This window comes from Bufo bufo, chromosome 2, assembly GCF_905171765.1.
Source record: "Bufo bufo chromosome 2, aBufBuf1.1, whole genome shotgun sequence".
NCBI lineage: Eukaryota > Metazoa > Chordata > Amphibia > Anura > Bufonidae > Bufo > Bufo bufo.
Window position 1 is genome coordinate 264,601,952 of NC_053390.1, and position 25,248 is coordinate 264,627,199.

The 25,248-nt window shown below is 43.2% G+C and overlaps 1 protein-coding gene across 3 annotated transcripts in view; it reads right to left on the minus strand.

Annotated features, from left to right (window-relative positions):
* Positions 1–18,456: 18,456 nt before the first annotated feature.
* Positions 18,457–25,248, minus strand: part of LOC120991439 (solute carrier family 2, facilitated glucose transporter member 11-like) — a 105,690-nt gene continuing 98,898 nt past the window's right edge. For all 3 annotated transcript variants that reach the window (XM_040420258.1, XM_040420259.1, XM_040420257.1), the window contains one exon: positions 18,457–18,734. In XM_040420258.1, the coding sequence (XP_040276192.1) occupies positions 18,528–18,734 (207 nt within the window). In that variant the 3' untranslated portion in view covers positions 18,457–18,527. The remainder of the gene's footprint in view (positions 18,735–25,248) is intronic.

Here is a 25,248-nt window from a genome sequence, read left to right on the forward strand (position 1 = left end):
AGAGGAGGAAACCATGATGCATTGTGGAGACCTGCATAAATACTGGCGGGTAGCCCTCAATAAACAGTTCAGCTCAGTTCATGTTTTTCTAACCCTTTAAAACGCAGCCTTGTCTCGTTATTGGAGGGAATTGCTTCATCACGCTGGGGATTGCTATGCTCTGCATATTCCCTGGAGGAGAGATCTTTCCCACACGGTCCTGAATGCTGGAGGTTCATTCAGGGTGGAAGGAAGACGGCGCGGCTCCAGTTAAGCTACGGCGGTTGTGGAGTCTGCGTTGGTTGTGGTGTCCAGTGCGGTGCTTGTGGTCCTCGGCGCAAGCTAGGAAGCGTCCATTAACGGAAGCGGATCCGTTACACACTGGAATGTATAGTCAGATAAATATAATCATTCCAAAACTGTTTTCTCATATAATTGTCCGAGGAGTAAGGAGAGAGGAGGTTCTGGGCCCTTTTTTGAGCTCACTACCTAGTGGTTACGCACCCACATTTGTTTCTGGGTATACTTTAACCTTTTCTCCAGGTGACAGGAGAGAAGTTTTAGACACTCGACTAACTCTAATAGCGGGTTGTGTATCTCTTCCCACAGGCCTTATTTAGGTGTTATAGTGGGACCCGTTATTGAAGTGGCCGCGGTGTTGAGTAATAGCTTGAAATGTTTGGGAAGGAAAGTTTTGGGGAGAGGGGTGGGGGGGATGTTTTGTTTAACCTAAATGCACGCACTGTATATGAGGATGCAGGTATTAGTCTACTGTCTGAATATGATATGACTTACTGTTATGTTTTCTCTCCTAGGGCTATTAGTCTGGAAGCTAGATTTGTACATTTATGGATATTCGAGTATGGCGGGGAAGGTTAATGTTCTCAGCTGGAATGTACGGGGGATTAAGGATTTAATTAAAAGGCGAGCAGTTATGGATTGCTTAAGTCAACATCAACCACTGATTTGTTGTGTGCAGGAGACTCACCTTACCTCGGACCAGGCCATATTGCTTACCCCTAAGTGGGCAGGACACTGTTACCATTCCACTTTCTCGTCCTATGCAAGGGGGGTGAGTCTCCTGATACACAGATCAATTGCGTTTACATGCATTACTAAAAAGGTGGAAAAAGAGGGGAGATATGTCTGTTTACATTGTGTGATTTTCGCAACTACATGTGTTCTGGTGGGAGTGTACATCCTGCCGCCATACTCACCGGCGGTACTTAAAGGTATACTACAGTTTATAGCAGATGTGCCTGATGTTCCGGTTCTATTACTGGGGGACTTCAATAACATCCTTGATTATAATCTAGATAGAATGGGGGCGGGGCAAACTCCTTAAATGATTGGAATGACACCTTTTGGGGTTCTGATGCAAGAAGCTATGTTGCTAGATTTTTGGAGGTTGAAGAACCCGTCAGTGAAGCAGTTTTCTTGCTGCTCTAGCACATATAATTCTTTATCCAGAATTGACCTCATTCTTGGGAATGCCCTTATAGGACAATACGTAGGGGAAGTACAGTATTTGCCACGCAGGATCTCAGATCACTCACTGGTGCTTGCAGTGCTTGACCTCCGTACAACGCAAAGTCATAGGGGTGGGGGTTGGAAGTTTAATCCTTACTGGTTGCCTCTCCTACCAGATGCTGGCGGAATTGGTGAAAAACTTAAGGAATTCTTCCAGATTAATTTACCGTCCGCAACCAAGTCAGTAGTGTGGGAGACTATGAAAGCGTTCTTAAGGGGCTTGCTTATAGCGGAAGTCAACAGGAAAAAGAGTGAATCTAGGGCGCACACTAGAAAGTTAATTATGGAAGTAGAGGCAGCAAAGGCGGATTATATTTTGCAACCACAGGACGCTACTAGAGATAAATGGAAAGAATCCCAACAAAAATTGAATGACAGGTTATTGGTGCAGGCGAAAAACAAATGATTCTTTCAAAAACAAACCTTCTATGAGGAAGGGGAGAGAGCGGGTAGACTTTTGGCACTAATATCTAAAGCCCAGTTACAACCTACGTACATTGCAGCCTTGAGGGATTCGGATGGTGTTATCCAAACTGAACCACCGCATTTGCTCCAGGTCATGTATTCCTTTTATTCCACACTATATAAATCTAAACGGAAAGTTATGGATGCAGAGATTGATCAATTCTTGCAGCCCCTAGAATTACATACCCTATCAAGTGAACATAAGGCACTGTTAGATGGTCCTATTACTGTTCAGGAGCTAGATGTAGCATTAGGTACAATGTCCAATAATAAAGCCCCAGGCAGGGATGGCTTGCCGGCTGAGGTATACAAACGCTATTCCAGCATTCTCCTTCCTCAATTACTTGAGGTCTGTAATGATGCCAAGCGGCGGGGTCGGCTCCCTGATTCCATGAATGAAGCGGTCATTGCGCTCCTGCCTAAATCAGGTAAAGATGTACTTGAAGCTGAATCTTATAGACCCATTTCTTTACTCCCAGTTGATATCAAACTTTTAGCAAAAGTATTAGCGAACCGTCTGAACTCAGTGATAACCACCTTAATATGTCAGGATCAAGCAGGCTTTATGCCCAATATGTCGACTGCAGTGAATATCAGACGTCTATTTCTGAACATTCAAGCAACCCATGTCCACGCCTCGACCGCGGCGGTCGCATCTCTTGATGCGGCCAAGGCGTTTGATAGCGTGGAATGGCGTTATCTATGGTTGGTGCTTAAGAAAATGGGTTTTGTTGTCGAATTTATTTCATGGGTTCAACTACTGTGTGCTTGCCCTAGAGCGGTGGTGAGGATTAATGGCGATCTGTCTGACCCGTTCATGCTGTTTAGGGAAACTAGACAGTGGTGTCCACTGTCACCGCTTCTTTTCGCGGTGGCGGTGGAGCCCTTGGCGGAAGCTCTGAGAATGGCTGCTAGAGTCAAGGGTCTTCAATATGGATCTAGAATAGAAAAAGTGGCTTTATATGCTGATGACTTGCTTTTGTTCTTGGATGATTGGGAGCAGTCTCTTCCTGCTGCAATGGCAATCATTAATCAATTTGAGAATATGTCTGGGTTAGTAATTAACTGGTCAAAGTCTGCCTTATTACCCTTAGGTAGTAGTAATATTAGGCCGCCACCCTATACGGGAGGGTTACAGGTGGTGACATCCTTAAAATATTTGGGGGTGTGGGTAACTGCAAATTTAGGTGACTATGAACGTCTGAATCTGGTGCCAATGCTCACTGAATTTCGGAAAAAAATACAGGCCTGGAGCAAATTGCCCTTATCTGTAATTGGTCGGGTTAATCTCTTGAAAATAATATTAATGCCGAAACCTCCTCCATAATGCACCGATCTGGATCCCGCTTAGGTTTTTTAACACTGTCAATGCAGTATTCAGAGATTTAATATGGAGGGGAGGTGTACCTAGGATTAAACTTTCAACCCTTCAGCAGCCTAAAACACAAGGGGGATTGGCAGTACCAGACCCTTGGTACTATTATATTGCAGCCCAGCTACAGCATTTCAGAGGATGGGGAGATGAGTCTCAACTGAACAATGCGGGTCGCATTATTCAGCACTTGATACACCGTACTTGTTTATTGTCAGCTTTGGAGGATGGAGCATTTCATTCTCATGGTACTCAATATCCGTTGATAAGCATGATACATAAAATATGGTGGAAAACTAAAGAAAGGATGAATATTACTGGGTATAATGCCCACACACCTATATGGCCTAATTGCTTATACTCTGAAATAAACAAAGTTAGTGGAGTGCAACAATGGGAGCAATATGGGTTGGGTAAGATGGCTCAATTGTTCTCGGACAAGTCATTGAAGAGTTTTGAGACAGGAATTTGGTATTCCGCATAAGTATTTTTATGTATATCTACAGCTGAGGCATGCTGTTCAGACTCAGGAAAAGAAGGGGAAGGTTCAGCAGGTATCCAGATGTCCTATCATTGATTACACAGCGAGGGCAGGGACCACTAGTGGGGTGATATCCCTCTATTATAACACACTCAGGGCGGAAGTTGATAAATCCAACCCACTGAAATTGTATGAGAAATGGAAGACGGATATTGAGGATCTGACTGAGGAGCAATGGGAAGAAATTCTCACTGACTTACCGGCGTTGTCATTAAGCGAGTCATATAGGATCTCCCAGTTGTATCTCCTGCATAGGGTTTATAGAACACCGGCACTACTATTCAAAATGGGCTATGGGGGGATGATTTATGCCCACGTTGTAATATCACGAGTGCAAACTTGATTCATCTTATATGGAACTGCCCACGTTTGAGGAGGTATTGGGTTGAGATAGTGGGACTTATAAATAGGGTTTTTCAAATTAGCCTAGAGGTTAGCCCACTGACCTGCTTACTTGGCTTCGTGAAAGTGCCAAGAAGCATGCTGAAAAAAAAGGTGGCTGTTATGAGAATATTGTATCAAGCAAGGAAATGCATAGCAGTTCACTGGATTGATGAGTCAGCTCCTACGATTCAGGAAGTAGTGGGTAGGGTGCACACACTGGTTAAGCTGGAGGAATATGTTTACTTGAAAAGAAACTCGATGAAAAAATTTGAAGCGATTTGGTCCTCATGGATTTCACATTATAATCTGTCTTAGAGTGCGTTTGTGGGATGTGAATGGTGTACTAGGGGTGGATAGTGTATGTGTATGAGAGTGATAGGATATAGGATAGTGGATGATGACTGAATGTTTGTGCCGAAACATTATGTGGATATATTTTGGAATACAGAAGCTCTTCGGTGTCATCTACCATGCTTCAGAAGGATGGACTGCGACGTTTTCAGATGGACTTACCAACTACAGATATGGAACGTACCTAGCGTCTTCTAAGTGGTTGTGCTCTGGGGAGGGTGGAGGGGCAGAGGTGGGGTTGGGTGGGATGGGTGGGTTGTTGTTGTACTTGTATAACAAATTTTCTTGAAAAAGTAATAAAAATTATCTGATTCAAAAAAAAAGTTCATGACGTGTGCCATGAACGGGGAGAAATATTTCCTTCCGGGGACCTTCCACTGCGGCGTGCCAACGGCCACAAATTTTGTAAAGGCCTCCGAGTCCACCAGTTTATATGGCAGTAGTTGGCGGGCTAGCAGTTCCAACAAGCCAGCGGTCAGCCATTGGGCAAAAGGATTATCCAGCATCATAATTTTTTTACGCTGGAACATTTGGGCCACGGAAGCCTGCCAGATGAACGCGACAATGGCACAGTGGAAGGTGGAGTGGAGGACAAATGGGAGGAGAAGGAGAAGAGACAGGACATAGAGCGCCAGGAGTGTGGCTTTGTGGGTTCTTTTGGCGTTGCTCCCACTGGGCTTGGTGATGGGAGGCCAGGTGCTTTCTAAAGGCGGTCATCCCTAGGTGAGTGTTGGGCTTACTGCGACTTATGTGTTGACAGCACAGGCTGCAGATGGCAACACTATTGTCAGCAGCTGACACATTAAAAAAGCCCACACTGCAGAGCCATGTGCCAGTGTCCTGGGAGCACCAGATGTGACTGTGCATGTTGGATGGCTCGCTCCAGATACATTTGCAGTCTGCTTTTTGCCTCCTGTGCACTGCGAGTTCTGCCTGCTTCTCCTCCATCTCTGCTGCTCCGTCTCTCCCTCTGAACTCCCCTCCTCTTCCTCTCTTGTGGGCACCCACATGACGTACATCAACACATCATCACCTTCACCACCACTGACATTAGAGATCTCAGAGTAGGCAGCAACAGTGGGGACCACCCTCCTTGGGCTAATCTGGGTACTGTCATCAGACCGCTGGGTGGCGGCCATTGCTACCTCCTCTTCCTCATCCAATGTCAAGGATGGCTGCGCATCGTTAAGGTCTGGGAATGGATGGGAAAAATAATTCCTCTGACTTGAGTGGAGGGACTATGGTGGTGGTGGTGGTGTCTTTGGGGGTGCACACAGCAGAGAGTGAGGGTACAGATACAGAGGATGAGGAGGGTGCAGAAGCGGAAGGCTTAGTGAGCCACTCAACCAACTCTGGTGCGTCCTTCGCACGCACCTTCTCCAACTTCCCACTTAGGCTCCGGCCTGGTGCCCCTGCCCGACCCCTACCAACCCTGCGGAACAGCCTGCCTCTTCCTCTGTCTGTCATTTTTAAAATGACCCTGTGCCAAAGTTCCTAGAGAAGAGAAGTATTTGTGGAAGCAGGTATATCGCAGGTCTCAATCAGTTGTTAGTTGAAGCAGGTATATCACCCTCAAGCAGTAATTTTGTGGATTCAGGTATATGGAAAACCTCAATCACTATTTTGTCGAAGCTGATATATGGCAGCCCTCAATCAGTTGTTAGGTGAAGCAGATATATCACCCTCAAGTAGAAATTTTGTGGACGCAGGTATATGGAAAACCTCAATCAGTATTTTGTGGAAGCTAATAGATCGCAGCCCTCAATCAGTATTTTGTGGAAGCATGCAAAAGCACTATAATATACTTTCTATGTTAGAAAGTATATTATAAGTATATCACACCTATCGATAGCACAACGTTACCAGTCCTTAACCCCTTAAGGACTCAGCCCTATTTCACCTTAAAGACCCGGCCATTTTTTGCAAATCTGACCAGTGTCACTTTAAGTGGTGATAACTTTAAAACGCTTTGACTTATCCAGGCCATTCTGAGATTGTTTTTTCGTCACATATTGTACTTCATGACACTGGTAAAATGAAGTCAAAAAAATTAATTTTTATTTATAAAAAAAATACCAAATTTACCAAACAATTTTTTAAAATTGCAAATTTCCAAGTTTCAATTTCTCTACTTCTATAATACATAGTAATACCTCCAAAAATAGTTATTACTTTACATTCCCCATATGTCTATTTCATGGTTGGATAATTTTGAGAATGATATTTTATTTTTTGGGGATGTTACAAGGCTTAGAAGTTTAGAAGCAAATCTTGATATTTCTTTTAAATTTTCAAAAACCCAATTTTTAGGGACCAGTTCAGGTCTGAAGTCACTTTGCGAGGCTTACATAATAGAAACCACCCAAAAATGACCCCATTCTATAAACTACACCCCTCAAGGTATTCAAAACAGATTTTACAAACTTTGTTAACCCTTTAGGTGTTCCACAAGAATTAATGGAAAATAGAGATACAATTTCAAAATTTCACTTTTTTGGCAGATTTTCCATTTTAATAATTTTTTTCCAGTTACAAAGCAAGGGTTAACAGCCAAACCAAACTCAATATTTATGGCCCAGATTCTGTAGTTTACAGAAACAGCCCATATGTGGTCGTAATCCGCTGTACGGGCACACGGCAGGGCGCAGAAGGAAAGGAATGCCATACGGTTTTTGGAAGGCAGGTTTTGCTGGACTGTTTTTTTTGACACCATGTCCCATTTGAAGCCCCCCTGATGCACCCCTAGAGTAGAAACTCCATAAAAGTGACCCCATCTAAGAAACTACACCCCTCAAGGTATTCAAAACTGATTTTACAACGTCGTTAGCCCTTTAGGTGTTCCACAAGAATTAATGGAAAATTGAGATACAATTAAAAAATTTCACTTTTTTGGCAGATTTTCCATTTTAATAATTTTTTTCCAGTTACAAAGCAAGGGTTAACAGCCAAACCAAACTCAATATTTATGGCCCAGATTCTGTAGTTTACAGAAACACCCCATATGGGGTCGTAAACCGCTGTACGGGCACACGGCAGGGCGCAGAAGGAAAGGAATGCCATACGGTTTTTGGAAGGCAGGTTTTGCTGGACTAGTTTTTTTGACACCATGTCCCATTTGAAGCCCCCCTGATGCACTCCTAGAGTAGAAACTCCAAAAAAGTGGCCCCATTTTAGAAACTACGGGATAGGGTGGCAGTATTGTTGGTACTAGCTTAGGGTACATATGATTTTTGGTTGCTCTATATTACACTTTTTGTGAGGCAAGATAACAAGAAATAGCTGTTTTGGGACCATTTTTATTTTTTGTTATTTACAACATTCATCTGACATGTTAGATCATGTGATATTTTTATAGACCAGGTTGTCACGGATGCGGCGATACCTAATATGTATACATTTTTTTTTATTTATGTAAGTTTTACACAATGATTTCTTTTTTGAAGCAAAAAAAAAATCATGTTTTAGTGTTTCCTTAGTCTGAGAGACATAATTTTTTTAGTTTTTGGGCGATTACCTTGGGTAGGGTATGATTTTTGCGGGATGAGATGACGGTTTTATTGGCACTATTTTGGGGTGCGTGTGACTTTTTGATCGCTTGCTATTACACTTTTTGTGATGTAAGGTGAGAAAAAATTGTTTATTTAGTACAGTTTTTATTTTTTATTTTTTACGGTGTTCATCTGAGCGGTTAGCTCATGATATATTTTTATAGAGCCGGTTGATATGAATGCGGCGATACCAAATATGTATACTTTTTATTTATTTATGTAAGTTTTACACAATAACAGCTTTTTTAAAACTAAAAAAATGATGTTTTAGTGTCTCCATATTCTGAGCCATAGTTTTTTTTTTTTTTTGGGCGATTGTCTCAGGTAGGGGCTCATTTTTTGCGGGATGAGGTGATGGTTAGATTGGTACTATTTTGGTGGGCAAACGCCTTTTTGATCGCTTGCTGTTGTACTTTTCATGATGTAAGGTGACAAAAAATGGTTTATTTAGCACAGTTTTTATTTTTTTACAGTGTTCATCTGAGGGGTTAGGTCTTGTGATATGTTTATAGAGCCGGTCGATACGGACACGGCAATACCTAATATGTATACTTTTTTGCTCCCCTATTTTTTACCAATTTTTTTTTACTTTATTTGGGGAAAAATGACGTTTTTGTTTATTTTTACTTGAAACTTTTAATTTTTGGGGGGGAAAACGTTATTTTTTTAAAGAGGACCTTTCACAACTGTAGAAACTAAAACCTAACTAGATCAGTGGGCAGAGCGGCGCCCAGGGGTCCCCCTGCACTTACTAGTATGTCTGGGCGCCGCTCCGTTCGCCCGGTATAGGCTCCGGTGTCTGCGCTCCCTCTGACTGATTTTTTGTATGAGGCGTGTCTTGCTGCAGCGCTGGCCAATCGCAGCGCACAGCTCATAGCCTGGCTCTGCCCACTGATCTAGTTAGGTTTTAGTTTCTACAGTTGTGAAAGGTCCTCTTTAAACTTTTTTTTTCACTTAATTTTTTGTCCCACTTTGGGACTTGAACTTTTGGGGGTCTAATCCTTTACAATGCATTCCAATACTTCTGTATTGGAATGCATTGGCTGTATGAGTAAGGCCTCTTACACACGACCGTATGGCTTTTTCAGTGTTTTGCGGTCCGTTTTAAACGGATCTGTTGTTCCGTTTTTTGTTTCCGTTGTGTATCCGTTTCCGTTCCGTTTTTCCGTTCCGTTTTTCCATATGGCATATACAGTATACAGTAATTTAATAGAAAAAATTGGGCTGGGCATAACATTTTCAATAGATGGTTCCGCAAAAAACGGAACGGATACGGAAGACATACAGATGCATTTCCGTATGCATTCTGTTTTTTTTGCGGACCCATAGACTTTAATGGAGCCACGGAACGTGATTTGCGGCCAAATATAGGACATGTTCTATCTTTCAACGGAACGGAAAAACGGAAATACGGAAACGGAATGCATACGGAGTACATTCTGTTTTTTTTGCGGAACCATTGAAATGAATGGTTCCATATACGGACCGTATACGAAACCAAAAAACGGCCCGCCAAACGGAAAAAAAAAACGATTGTGTGAAAGAGGCCTAATACTGTGTGTATTACTCATACAGCTTCCGGCTGTATGAGTAATACTGTGTGTATTACTCATATAGCTTCCGGCCTGTGAGATCCAGGGGGCTGGATCTCACAGGCTCGTCACCGGAAGGCAGCGCGATGCCTTCCTTAGGCATCGCACTGCCTTCCATGCCATCGGGTCCCCCCTACAGCCGCACAGGGATCCGATGGCACCGCCACACGCCGCCGCAAACCGCAGGTAAAGCCGCAAACCACAGATCTGAATTGACACGGGGGGGGGGTCACGGGACCCCCCCGCGCATTTAGCCAAGGTGCATGCTCAATGATTTGATCAGGCACTGGGTTCCGATCACTGCCCGCCGGGCGGCGGTGATCGGAACAGCACATGACGTACCGGTACGTCATGGGTCCTTAAGGACTCGGGAAACATGCCGTACCGGTACGTCCTAAGTCCTTAAGGGGTTAAAAGGACTTTGTGGCCCTATTAGCTAGCGTTTGGTGTTCCTAATTTTGTCCCTGCTCCAAAATGCAACCTCTCCCTACACTGACAAAACACATAATGTAAAATGGGATCTGTTATAGGGTTGGGGGTGTGTGCATGTGCGTAAACGTCTCAATTGGCTGTCCTGTCCCACCTGATGGATGTGTCATGGGTCAAAGTTCGGCGCAATGCAAAAGAATATGGCGCGGGCGGACATCGCCATATGTTCGCATGTTCGGCAAATCGCGAATGCACACAGTTCCCCGCAAAACGACCGCCGGGCGAACCGCAAGGCCATCTCTAACGGAGAGTAAACATGGGCCTAATGTTTTGTAAAAAGTACGATAATATAAAGCCGACAGACCATCCGGACCAGGGCATTTCCCTTTAGGAAGTAATTTGATAGCTGAGATAAGTTCATCTAAAGTGAAGGGACTTTGTAAGGATTGTGCTTGGGAGTCTTATACAGAAGGTAATGATAAGGAGCGGAGAAACGATATTGCGGTCTCCGGTGAAGGGTGGGAGGGGGTGTCTTAATCAGTTCAGTGTCACGCAAATTATATAGAGAGTGATAGAACTTCCGAAACTATGTGGCTATAGCCGAGGTATTAAAAACCTCCCCTCCACCTGGGACCTTCACACTGTGTGATTGTGTGATTTCCTTTGTTTAATGCATTGCATCATAAATATTGAGGCTTTGTCTTCATGTGCATAGTATTTAAATTGAGCCTGAAGGTAATACTTAGCTGAAGTAGCATTTAATAGATTTTTGAGTTGTGCTGATAAATCAGTGAGTTCCGTGAGATGTTTTTCTAGCAGGGATTGCTGATGTAGGGTTTCTAACTTTTTGATTGAGAAAGCAAGGTATCCAAATGTTCCTTCCTTTCTTTTTTGAGTCTAGCACCCATGCTAATAAACTGGCCTCTCATGTATGCCTTATGGGTATCCCATAGAGTGTGGGGTGAGGTACCTGGGAGAGAGTTTAGAGAGAAGAATTCTTCTATTAGCTTCTCAGAGCGTTGTAAATATTCTCCTGGGGAGATAAGTGGCTCATTCAATCTCCATCTAAATGATCTAGGTTCAATAGAGGGGGTGGAGACTGTAATGAACACAGGAGAATGGTCAGACAAATGCATAGTACCAATATAAGCCTTAGTACATAACTGTAAATGTTCTTTGGATAAAAATAGATAATCAAGTCTCTGATAAGAGCCATAAACATTTGAGAAGGTGTAGTCGCGGGTGAAGGGATTAAGTAATCTCCAGATATCATATAACGCTATATGTTGTAGTTTTTTCTTAAGGTGTTTAAGTGCTTTTGTGGAAATTGCTGATTTGTTAGATGTGGAGTCTAACGAGGGTTCTAGTGTTAGATTAAAATCGCATCCAAGCACCACCACACCTTCCATAAATGGCAAGAGCAGGGAGAGTGTTGTGTCAAACCATGATATCTGATTAACATTGGGCGCGTAAATATTCACAAATGTGTATATTTGGTTAGCTATATTGCCCTTGAGTAAGATATATCTACCATCAGCATCTTGTTTATGAGAGATATATGAAAAGGGGACATGGGACATCCTTCCGAATCCCGATGCTCACACCCCTGGAGGCCGAGGAATCTGAACCGCAGTGGTACCATTGTGAGAATAGGGAATGAGTAAGGTTAGGGTATTTGTTGAATTTGAAATGTGTCTCCTGCAACATTAAGACAGAGCTTTTCTCCTTCTTTGAATAGGAGAAAATGTGGCTCCTTTTAGAAGGAGAATTGAAGCCTTTGACATTAAAAGATGTTACTGTAATATCCGCCATTTCTCAATATAAAATGTGTGTGTGTGTGTGTGTGTGGGGGGGGGAGGGGGGGGTAATCATCTCTTGGGCTTTTTAGTATCCTATAGATGTAAGGTGATAGTAGATATATAGCCTCCCAAGGAAGAGCAGCGAGATTCCACAGGGGATTCAGTCCCACACAGTCAGTCAACAAGAAGTTAATGCAGTACCTGAAAATGAAAAAGGAAGTAAGAACATGACAATTGAACCAAATAAAGTAACTTAATAACACTGAAGTATATGAGCATTTAAGCTCTAGAGATCTACGCGGGGGAAGTGTAGACATCATCATGTAGCACCCTCATAAGATAAAGTGCAATGGATCAGGTAGCAATTTAGATTGCTCCTTCCCTCCCAAGAAAGGGAAGAAAGAAGGGGACGCAACCAGGTCTGTTGCAATACATGGGTCAGGGAGGCGTTGAGATAGGCATAAAGATAAACTATAAAAGGAGACTAAACAATTATATGAAACGTGATGGGCAGGTGATTGTTGAGATTGGTTTTAAATGACGTTTCTCAAAGTCCTTTGTCTCCTAAGGGTAGTCTCCTTGGAGTTGAAGATAAGGATCCTCTTTTCACTATTTGGGGTTTCGGGCCACGAGGTGTTTCCCAAGGGGTGATGGTGGGCAGTTCTGGCAAGGTGGCCGTTTCTCGGATCACCTCCCAGTTATCAATAGGCAAAGGAGAGATTTTTAGGTGTTTATACACCTTATCCTGATTATTGAAGGATGTGATGGAAATCCAGCGACCTTTATGAAGGAAAGAGAGACCGAACGGGAAGCTCCATCTGTAAAGGATTTTATGGGATCGGAGCCAGTCTGTGAGCGGTTTCAAAGCTCTCCTTTTATCCATGTAGACTGGGCTAAATGCTGAAAGACAGTGATAGTGTGATCTTCTCACATTAGAGATGGCGTATTTCTAGTGCTATTGAGAATAGCTTCCTTAACCCAGTAGTGCAGACATTTACATATAACATCTCTGGGGGTTCTCCCGGTTGTGGCTTTGCTCTGAGAGTCCGTTCTAGTAACACTTCATGTGCTGAGTCAGACCCCAGAAGTAGGAGACTTATGTGCACTACTGTTTCTGGGATGTCGCTTGGGGCAACGGATTCCGGCATACCCCTAAAGCGCAAGTTATTACGCCTGCCCTGGTTTTCCTGATCCTCTAGCGCATTGTATAAAGCATTTAAGTGAATTTGGCACATATTTAAGCTTGAGGATACAGCACCTTGATGGAGTATGGCTTCCTTTAAGGCCTCGACTCTCCTCCCCACATGGCGCAGGTCTTCTTTAATTGACGCCAAGTCTACACAGAGGGGGCCTAATGCCTCTACTAGGGCCTCTTTTAAGAATGACCGTGAGATAGGCAAGTCCTCGGGTTCTGAGGAATCTTCCCTACCTCTGCCTGCTCCCTCTGTGGTGTTGCCCTTGGAGGCTGCTTTCTTAGTAAATTTCTCCATTTCTCCTTCTTGGGTTGTATTCCTCGAGTGACCCGTGGAGTCAGTAGACTTTGAACCGCCAATCTTGACCTTCTTGACTCCTCTAGGCTGTGTGGGTAAAGCTAAAACGGAGCAGCGCTTTCACACCACCATTCTCGTAAGGTGCTGGCTCCGCCCCACGTTCTTTGGGAAAAGGATGTTTTTTTTTTTTTACTTGAAACTTACATTTTTTTTTTTTTACTTTATTTTTTGTCCCACTCTGTGACTTCAACTTTTGGGGGTCTGATTCCCTTTACAATGCATCACAATAGTTCTGTATTGTCATACATTGGCTGTAAGTGTATTACAAGAGTAATGGCATCGAGCTGCCTTCCCTGCCCTTGGGTCCCTGTCACAGCAGCGCGGGGCCTGATGGCTGCTCCGATCCCCGCACGGACATCGCACGTGCCGCAGTCAGCACTGACCGCGGCACATCAAGAGTTAATGCGCCGGCGCATACAGCAGGAGTCCGGCTATCAGTGACTGCCGGACCCCGCCGCTGATCGGGCGGGCGCAGCTCTTGCACCCGCCTGATCAGCGCGCCGTAATAGTACGGCGCTGGGTGGCAAATCACGTACCACTGTGCCGCACTATTACGGCGCAGGCCTGGAAGGGGTTAAGGGTTGCCCCTTTCCCCACAATAAAAATAAAAAATTAAAAAATAAATTTCATTTGCACTGCCACATCCCAAAATGCCCAAACTATTAAAATATAAACGTACTTATCCTGTAGGGTAAATGCCATAATAGAAAAAAATAAAAAAGGGCAATTCAACATCGCCTGCGCCGATGACATCACCGAAATAGAAGACGTCATCGGCGCAGGCGCACTGAGGGAGTTCTGAGGAGGCGAGCCTCCTCATCTCAGAGCGCCTGAGCAGAATAAACACACGCGCACGATTTTTAAAATGCTGGCCGGAGGAGGAGATCCCGGCTGGCCCTGTCAATCAACACGACGAGGGGGCGGTTTTCTGCAGCTGCTACCAGCAAGTAGCCACCCTACTTGCTGGTAGAGACCTAATTTACATATTATAAAAGTTCGTTTTTAGAAGAAACTGCTGAAGGAAAGTAAGTAACACCATTATATTTTCATATATCGCAGGATAAGTAATTTAACTAGCCCAAAAAAAAAAAAAGACTTTAGTGGGGTGACAGAATCCCTTTAAGGTAAATAGGCCAGTTTTACCGCATAAGGAATGCCGTAAAAACATAACCCATAAAACTGTGGTGGCATTGCATTTTTTTCCAATTCCACTGCATTTCGATTTTTTTCCAGCTTCCCACTACATCTTATACAATACTAAATGTTGCCATTAGAAAGTACAACTTGTTCTGCAAAAAGTAAATCCCATATGGCTAAGTGAACAGAAAAATAAAAAAGTTGAGGCTCTGGGAAGGCAGAAAGTAAAAAATGAAAATGTAAATTTGAACGTGCCTTGATTTTCATCCATAGGCAACATTTGGTGCACCTGTGAGGCCGGCGTCATATAAGTCAACCATGGGTGGGACTCAGCCTCCTCCCTTCTCCCATTGTATGTGTAGTTTCACACTGGAGGCAACTGGGAGCTGTTTGCTGTGAGTCGGACCTTACGCTCCTGTAATTCGCCCACTGGCCCCTAGTACTGCCCATACGGCACAGGTAAGTTAGCATTAGGTCCTGTGCCACTTGAGATAACTTGATGGGGTGTGCGGGCTCCGGTATGTCCTTAATACAAGGATATATTGGCTAAAGTCTCATTTTAACACAAGTGTGAGGGTTTAGTCAGATTTTGTTGATTGCATCCACCACCTAGTCTTGTAAATGTTGCTTTCGGGTTACATTACGCCGGTAAAAGGGTGTTAAGCAGTGGACGCAATCAGCATAAGTGAAGAACAAAGCCACAAGTGGGGGGTCTAAACTGTCTGAAGGTCAGTGTGTGAATAGAGTAAGTATAGTAGATACAGTTGCAAGAAAAAGTATGTAAACCCCTTGGAATGATATGGATTTCTGCACAAATTGGTCATAAAATGTGAACTGATTTTCATCTAAGTCACAACAATAGACAATCACAGTCTGGTTAAACTAATAACACACAAATAATTAAATGTTACCATGTTTTCATTGAACACACCATGTAAATATTCACAGTGCAGGTGGAAAAAGTATGTGAACCCTTGGATTTAATAATTGGTTGAACCTCCTTTAGCAGCAATAACTTCAACCAAATGTTTCCTGTAGTTGCAGATCAGACCTGCACAATGGTCAGGAGTAATTCTTGACCATTCCTCTTTACAGAACTGTTTCAGTTCAGCAATATTCTTGGGATGTCTGATGTGAATCGTTTTTTTTGAGGTCATGCACAGCATCTCAATCGGGTTGAGGTCAGGACTCTGACTGGGCCACTCCAGAAGGCGTATTTTCTTCTGTGTAAGTCATTCTGTTGTTGATTTACTTCTATGCTTTAGGTTGTTGTCCTGTTGCAACACCAATCTTCTGTTAAGCTTCAGCTGGTGGACAGATGGCCTTAAGTTCTCTTGCAAAATGTCTTGATAAACTTGGGAATTCATTTTTCCTTCGATCATAGCCATCCGTCCAGGCTCTGACGCAGCAAAGCAGCCCCAAACCATGATGCCCCCACCACCATACTTCACAGTTGGGATGAGGTTTTGATGTTGGTGTGCTGTGCCTCTTTTTCTCCACACATAGTGTTGTGTGTTTCTTCCAAACAACTCAACTTTGGTTTCATCTGTCCACAGAATATTTTGCCAGTACTGCTGTGGAACATCCAGGTGCTCTTGTGCAAACTGTAAACGTGCAGCAGTGGTTTTTTTTGGACAGCAGTGGGTTCCTCTGTGGTATCCTCCCATGAAATCCATTCTTGTTTAGTGTTTTACGTATCGTAGATTCGCTAACATGGATGTTAGCATATGCCAGAGACTTTTGTAAGTCTTTAGCTGACACTCTAGGATTCTTCTTCACCTCATTGAGCAGTCTGCGCTGTGCTCTTGCAGTCGTCTTTACAGGACGGCCACTCCTAGGGAGAGTAGCAGCAGTGCTGAACTTTCTCCATTTATAAACCATTTGTCTTACCGTGGACTGATGAACAGCAAGTCTTTTGGAGATACTTTAATAACCCTTTCCAGCTTTATGCAAGTCAACAATTCTTAATCGTAGGTCTTCTGAGAGCTCTTTTGTGCGAGGCATCATTCACATCAGGCAATGCTTCTTGTGAAAAGCAATCCCAGAACTGGTGTCTGTTTTTTTATAGGGCAGGGCAGCTGTAACCAACACCTCCAATCTCATCTCATTGATTGGACTCCAGTTGGCTGACACCTCACTTCAATTAGCTCTTGGAGATGTCATTAGTCTAGGGGTTCACATACTTTTTCCACCTGCACTGTGAATGTTTACATGGTGTGTTCAATAAAAACATGGTATCATTTAATTCTTTGTGTGTTATTAGTTGACTGTGATTGTCTGTTGTTGTGACTTAGATGAAGATCAGATCACATTTTATGACCAATTTGTGCAGAAGTCCATATCATTCCAAAGGGTTCACATACTTTTTCTTGCAACTGTATGTGGGGGAGAAAAAAAAAGATTTAAAAAAAGGCTATTAAGCAGCATGCAAAAGGGGGTTCACGTCTCTATCACTCAGTTATGTTCAACTCGGACCATTCTTCAGTACTATAACTTTCACAGCAACGGACCCCAGGGAGAGATGGCCTGAGATAGGACACCATGACATTACAACACTACATCAGCGCCACTCCCACTTTTGGGTCCTTGCATTCATATGGATCTTACATGTACTATCTACCTAAATATTGCTGCACACCTAGTCCAATCCTTCAAGGCAATGGTATTCCCTAATGTCAGTGACCTTTTTCAGCAGGATAAAGTGCCCTGCCACAAAACAAAAATCATTCAGAAATGGTTTGAGGAACATGGCAAAGAGTGCAAGGTGTTGACTTGGCCTCCAGCTTTATCAGATCTTAATCCGATTTAGCACCAGTGGGATGTGTTAGAGACTGAGCCTGGTCCATAGAGGCGCCATTTCATAACTTACAAGGTCTAATGTTTACATTTTGGCTCTAGATACCATACAGCACATGCATTTGTTTGGTCAGTTAACACTTGTGTCATATTTTCTGTTGATAATGGAAACCATAATGCTGTGCTGAATCCGTCCTGCACAGTGGATACCATCGGAGCCTGATGGTTCCATTGTGTTGTCCTTCATTCTCTTCTAATCTGAATGGACTGCCTATGGAGGCAGTACCTATAGTGACAGTGTCATCAGAGTCTGATCCAGATATTTAATACTTCTTGGACGGGGGGTTGTTCACCTCTGCAGACTCCCCAGCATGGCCATACAGCTGGGTTCTGGTTCTTTCCCTCCCTGCGCTCTGGGGGAAGCTCTGCCCAAAAGACCATCAGGGTTTAACAACCCCCTTAAAGGTGATGTCCAGTAAAAAAATATATATTTAAATGTGCTAAGATAGCAAGTTAGATAACTTAATAATATACTTCAATTATCCAAGGTGACCAGATTTACAGATAGCCTTTCTGGTCCCAGCAGGTCAACTTTCAGCATGTGCTTGATCCAAAACAATGTTTCCTGGGTTGGCATATAACTTGTGCTGGGTGTGAAGGGGTCTGGCTGCTTCCTTTTAATAACTAAGCCTTGCCTTCTTTGTCTATGCATCGGTCATAATAAGAAGGGCCCTGTCTAAACAGCACTTTGCTGCCGACAAATATTGATCCTGTATGGGGATGAGCGATGGCATTAGAGATCGCTCCTCCCCGTACTGTGGAGGAGATTGATGCATGTAATAGCAGCGGTCTCCTCCACTGATGAGCAGGTGATTGTCAGAAAGGAACACTTTCTTCCAGACAACAGCTTGCTACACTGGGACATGTAAAAGGGGTCTTTGGCAGCAGTTTATGTGACACAAGCCTGACCAGTTTACCCAATCTCATATTTATAGCCATTACATTTGCATACAAATGGTGGCCATTTTTATTATCTAATATATAAGGTGTGCATTCACATGGTTTCATCTAGCGTACTACTATAATTATCTTCCACTTGTTGGGAACTTATATAAGAGTGTCCATAGTTAAGTTTCTGGAAGTCTTCTTTGATATCGATGAATGATTTGTTCTTTGTTTCAGGCACAATTATGTAGATAAAGGCAGCTATTAAAATGCAGGTCACAAAGAAAAACAGGAAGCAGTACTGATTTAATCCATTCTGGGGAAAAAAAGAATAAAAACACATGACACTAAAATAATATAACACATGAAAGAATTCTGTTCAGCAGCTATTCTCCAGTCTAGGCTTTTAATCTTATGGTGAGTATGGATTTTACATTATACTCATCCCACTAAAAGTGCATGTTAATACACGGAAATACACTGTTTTGTTTAGGTTATTCTCTTCTGTGTCACAAGCAAAGTAATGGGACAACAGTTGAGAGCCAAACGGCTCATCGTTTAAAGGGCTTCTGTCACCCCACTAAAGTCATTATTTTTTTTTGGGCTAGTTAAATTCCTTATACTGCGATATATGAAAATATAATGGTCTTACTTACTTTCCTTCAGCAGTTTCTTATAAAAACGAACTTTTATAATATGTAAATTAGGTCTCTACCAGCAAGTAGGGCGTCTACTTGCTGGTAGCCGCCGCAAAAAACCGCCCCCTCGTCGTGTTGATTGACAGGGCCAGCCGCGATCTCCTCCTCCGGCCGGCCCTGTCAGCATTTCAAAAATCGCGCGCCTGTGTTCATTTGGCGCAGGCGCTCTGAGATGAGGAGGCTCGCCTCCTCAGAACTCCCTCAGTGCGCCTGCGCCGATGACATCACCGAAAGAGAAGACGTCATCGGCGCAGGCGCACTGAGGGAGTGCTGAGTAGGCGAGCCTCCTCATCTCAGAGCGCCTGCGCCGAATGAACACAGGCGCACGATTTTTGAAATGCTGACAGGGCCGGCCGGAGGAGGAGATCGCGGCTGGCCCTGTCAATCAACACGACGAGGGGGCGGTTTTTTGCGGCGGCTACCAGCAAGTAGACTCCCTACTTGCTGGTAGAGACCTAATTTACATATAATAAAAGTTCGTTTTTATAAGAAACTGCTGAAGGAAAGTAAGTAAGACCATTATATTTTCATATATCGCTGTATTAGGAATTTAACTAGCCCCAAAAAAAAAATGACTTTAGTGGGGTGACAGAAGCCCTTTAAGTAAATTAGCTGATTAAGTTATCCTACTTTATCTTCAACATATTTTATACCATGTGATATCAGGTGGTGTCTCGGGAGTGTACAATTATTCCAGCTGGTCCACGTTATCCTTTATGTTGGAAAAAAGTGAAGTCAAAAGTTATGTGTTGGGAGAGTTTTCTCTACTGTTTCGGGTTAAAGGGAGGGGAATCTCCCTTTTCAAACCATCAATGTTAAGTGTTAAGTTTAGGTAGGGGGATTTGGGGGGGGGGGGGGGGAATAGGTGCTCTCTCGGCTAGGATAGGCTGGATTTCTATGCTACCACACATACTTCCAAATGGCTAGCTCTGTAAAGATCGTGTCTTGGAATGTTAAAGGGCTCAGATCCCCTACCAAACGTATGATGGTCTTAAAGCATCTCAAACTCCTAGGGGCTGATATAGGTCTCCTGCAGGAGACTCAATCATTACATGCTGATTTTGTTAGGATGAAACGGCTCTTGGTGGGGGAAGTCTATGGGTCAGAAGCTGTCGGGGAAAAAGCAGATGTCTTAACACTAATAAGGCGAGGTATCCCCTATGTCATCCCAAATCTTACAGAAAAAATGGCAACACATTAAAAAAGAATTACAAAGGAATATGAATCGTGGCTTCAAAGATGGGAAAATTTAGCGCAATCATGGTGGGAATCGTACCTATTCAGACATGGAAATAAGGCAGGTAAATTATTGGCCAGACTAGCCAAGGGACAAAAACCCTTATCTACTATCCTAACTCTCAAAGACAAATAAGGGAAAGCGAATTCTCACCCGAGAGAAATGAATGAGGTCCTGGGGGATTTTTATGACTACCTATACCAATCAGATCCCAAACCAATTGAGAAGGGGCAACAATGGTTGAAGTCACTCACACTACCAGTGCTATCGGATGCGGAAAAGGAAATACTAAATGCTCCAATTACAAAGGAAGATGTTACTAACACTATTAACAATCTAACCTTAGGTAAGGCCCCTAGCCCGGATGGATTTACTGGGGAATTTTATCATATCTTATCACATGACATAGCCCCAATACTCTCTCAAATTTATACGGGTTACATGCAGGGTACACAAATACCTACCCAGACTAATACGGCATATATTAAAGTCTTACCGAAACCTGATAAAGACCCAACCTCTGCAGCATCATACCGTTCAATTTCACTAATCAAATTAGCATCTAAAATACTTGCGGATAGACTGGCATGCATTCTGCCGAGGCTGATATCTCCCACACAAGTCGGTTTCGTCCAGGGGAGGGCAGCAGTCACTAACATTCGAAAGGTCCTAACAATCCTTGACCAAGTCAAGATGAGGCCTATGTTGCATCCATCCCCGGCTATCATTACTATTGATGCTGAAAAGGCTTTCGACAATGTAGAATGGGGATGGATGGAAAGTGTTTTAGAGGCAATGGGATTTACAGGCCCATTCTGGCAATACCTTAAAGCGGTTCTGTCACCAGATTGAACCCTATTAAGCTAGCTGACATTAACGATGTGCTAATGTCAGCTAAACCTAACTAGCCTATTCCTACTTTTACCTATGCCCCCGTTACGTCAGAAATCTAACTTATATAATATGCTAATTAGCCTATAGGAGCAGGGGGGGCATTGTTCCTGCTCCTAGAGGCTCTGTTCTCCCACCTTTGTCGCCTCCCTCCAAGTCATGATTGACAGGGCCAGTCAGCGCTTGCATCTGTCTGCCAGCCCTGTGCTCTGGTGAAATCTTGCGCCGTTCAGCATTCGGTGCAGGTGCGGTGAGGGAAGGACACTCGCAGGCTGCCAGCTTGCTCACCGAGCCTGCGCCGAATACTGAATACTTAATAGGGTTAAATGGTGACAAAATCCCTTTAAAGCAATATATTCCAACCCTCAAGCGCGAATACACACTCCTGGTTTCATATCTAGCCCCATACACATGAACAAAGGCAACAGGCAGGGGTGCCCACTCTCCCCGCTCATATTCAATTTGGCAATAGAACCTTTATCTCGCAAATTGGGAAAATACTATAGAATTGAGGGTATCAAAATAGGCAACTTAGAGCTCAAACACACATTATTCGTGGATGACCTACTGTTGTTTTTGGAACACCCACACAGAGATGTGAAACCTCTATTTCAGCTCTTAACAGAATTTGGCAACCTGTCAGGGTTCAAAATAAACACAAACAAATCTGAGCTCTTGTATCTGGGTTGTGGGGCTCCATAACGAACCAAGCAACCCTTGGGGGTATCAGTTCAGATTGCCCCCAGGTCTATAAAATACTTTGGTATTCACATAGGAAAGAAACCTGAATCCATGTATATGTTAAATTACCCGCCATTGGTTAAAAAAATTCTAATAGATATAGAAAGATGGATGAAATATCCAATATCCATAAGGGGAAGAAGTCAATTATTAAAAATGAGGTGCATATCAAAACTCCTATATCCCATGCAAACCATTCCTGTCCTCCTCAAACATTCTCACCTTGGAAACCGCATTCAGGTCTTTTCTGTGGGCTGGGAAAAAGCCTAGAATATCGCTGCCCAAGTTGCAATTACCCAAAAATATGGGAGGTTTAACATTTCCGGACATAAGAAGTTACAACCTAGCCAGCCTTATGAGGTTTTGCACAGACTGGATATTTGGCACCAACTTCTATACAAATATCAAACTGGAGGCACAACTGGTACACCCGTCGAAGTTGGGCACACTATTACACACCAAATTTGGAGCAATTCCTCCTTTACTAAGACACAGTCTGATGGTTAGGGACACTGTGGCTGCCTGGAAGGCGACAAGCAAGATATTCAACCTGCCTTTCACGCTCTCAAATCATATGGTTATATTTCCATCGGGTCTGAAATCTAAGCATTTTAGACAGTGGAGAAACATAGGTATAAAATGTGTGAAGGACATGTGGAATGTGCAAGATAGACGATATTACTCTTTCACAGAGTACAGGGAAAAATACCAGTTGGGATCCGCCCAACACCTATTGGCATATCTCCAGGTAAAGGGGGTCCTCAAATGTAGAGTGTTAAATCTTACCAAAGAATTCAGCTCTAATGGTGTTGATTTTGTGATAGGTAGGGAGTCAGGAAGAAATCACTATCAGAACTTTACCAGGGAATCAGAGACAAAAAAACTAAAAAATGTTGCAGAAAAACTATTTTCTCAATGGCGAAAAGAATTTCCATCCATGGACAGTAGAAAAGTGATTCTGCAAGGTTGGGACAAGATAGGTAAAACAGTCCGCAACGATATATGGAGGGAAACTCACTTTAGGATGATACACAAAGCTATATATGGGTTTCAATTTGTGACACACACACAATCCCCAAATAGGTTAAATGAATGTCCCAAATGTCACCTGAGGGGCTCTGATTTATGCCATGGTGTATGGTCCTGCCCAGAAACAAAGAAATTCTGGAAGACAATCAGACACCAAATTAAACAGCACCTCAAGGTATCAATACCTTTGACTCCCGAGTTAATTTTGTTTCACGTAGCTCCAGAAGGAAATAAGATATCCCCGCTAGTACATATTTCTATATTAGAGGCCAAAAGGTGTCTCTTTAGGGATTGGCTTCAACTCCGAACCCCCACAGTGACGGATGTTTTCTGTCATATTAAGACATGTTTTGATATGGAAATAATAGAGGCTGAACAATATAAGGGAAAACACATTAGCACATTTTTCCGAAGGTGGGAAGCTTTTGTTAAAGGGGTTATCCCACTTAGCAGTTTCATACTTACCTGCTGCCACCGCGCGTTCACTTCCTGGATTCTGGCTGGGGGCGGGCTTCATCTTGATTGAAGTCTTCTCCCGGCCGGGCCGCGCGCTGGACTGAACGCGCACGCTGCCGCGCATGCGCCATGTGACTTATTTCTGGCCAGTATAGTACAGAGCCGGCGTGCGCGTTCGCAGCTCTGTACTATTCTGGCCGGGAAGAAGTCACCGTCGCGCATGCGCGGCAGCGTGTGCGTTCAGGACAGCGAGTGGCCCGGCCGGGAGAAAAGAAGAAGTCTTCTGGGCAAGCGCGACCATCGGGATTTTGCGGAAGAGCGGTGGTCGTAACCAGGGGAGACCGAGTCACAAAAATAAGGTAAGTGGGGATGAATTTTCTCCTAATCGGTGGGAATATGTTAATAAAGTATATTTGCAAAAATGATCACTGTCAAATCATTAACAGATTTAACAGTGATCATTATGATGGGATAACCCCTTTAACACAGTATTTACAGACATAGAATTGAAGGAATTGATGAAACCCTTTATAAATTCCAAATGGTACTTAAAAAGAAAAACTGCCAATAACTTGGGGAGGCTACAGGTGGACTAAAACAAGGTAGAGGAGGGGTACTGAGCGGAGAGAGCACCAAAGGGAAGGGGGGGGGGGATTGTTAGAGGGATTATATGTTGAATGTTCAATCTCTTTATGGAAAATGACATATGTAAAGATCTAACATGTGATGTAATGGATTTGAAAAATGTATTTGAAAAATACTTCTGAACATCATTTTAATGTTTAGAGAATATTAACTGTGAGTGCAACTCTGGGCAGCAACACAAAGTAATATAAAATCAATACAGTATACTACACCATCAGATATCTATAGTACCAGACAAAGGGACTGTTATGGCATGTCTTACTGTGGTATGTTGCAAAATGCTTAATTATTAAATTTTATCATATTAAAAATAACTATTGGTGGTGGACATGAGTCATGTTTGTAAAACAAGTTACAGCTATTAAAGGGTTTTTCCAAGCTCCAGATATTAAGGATCTATACAGATATTGATGACCTATTCTCAGGATAGGTCATCACTATCACATCAGTGGTCTGACACCCCGCAACCTCACAGTCCAGCTGTTCCCTGCAGTCTCCGACATTGGAACTACCACTGCCAGAAGCACAGCTCCGTTCAAAGTGGCACTTCTGGCGATAGAGGCTGCAGGGAACAACAGATCAGTGATGGCGCGGGGTGTCGGACCCCCACTGATGTGATATTGATGGCCTATCCTCAGGATAGGTTATCAATATCTGGAGCTTGGTAAACCCATTTAAACATTATTTTTTAGAAATTTGTAAAAATATTCTCAAATGTCTACCTTTCCCACTGATCTCTTTAAGGAGGAAGGCACATTATTTAACAGAGAAGGCAAGAGGGAGGCAGAGAGGTTGTGGTGACAAAGAAGTGAGTAAATATTATTTCCATTAAAATATACTATATGCACTTCTTAGTTTAATTTTATTTTTTATAAAGACTGGAAACCCCTTTAATAATATTGTTAAACTAGGAACATCATCTAACACAGGGATGCTCAACCTGTGGCCCTCCAGCTGTTGCAAAACTAAAACTCCCAGCATGCCCGGACAGCCTGTAAGATGGAGAAACAGTCCCCACTGTTTAAAATACTGTTGATGTGAAAATTTACTTATTAGGCTGTCATTGTGCTATTTGACCACTAGAGGATGCTGTTTCACCAAGCAGCGAAGCTACTGCTGGAATTTTGAATATG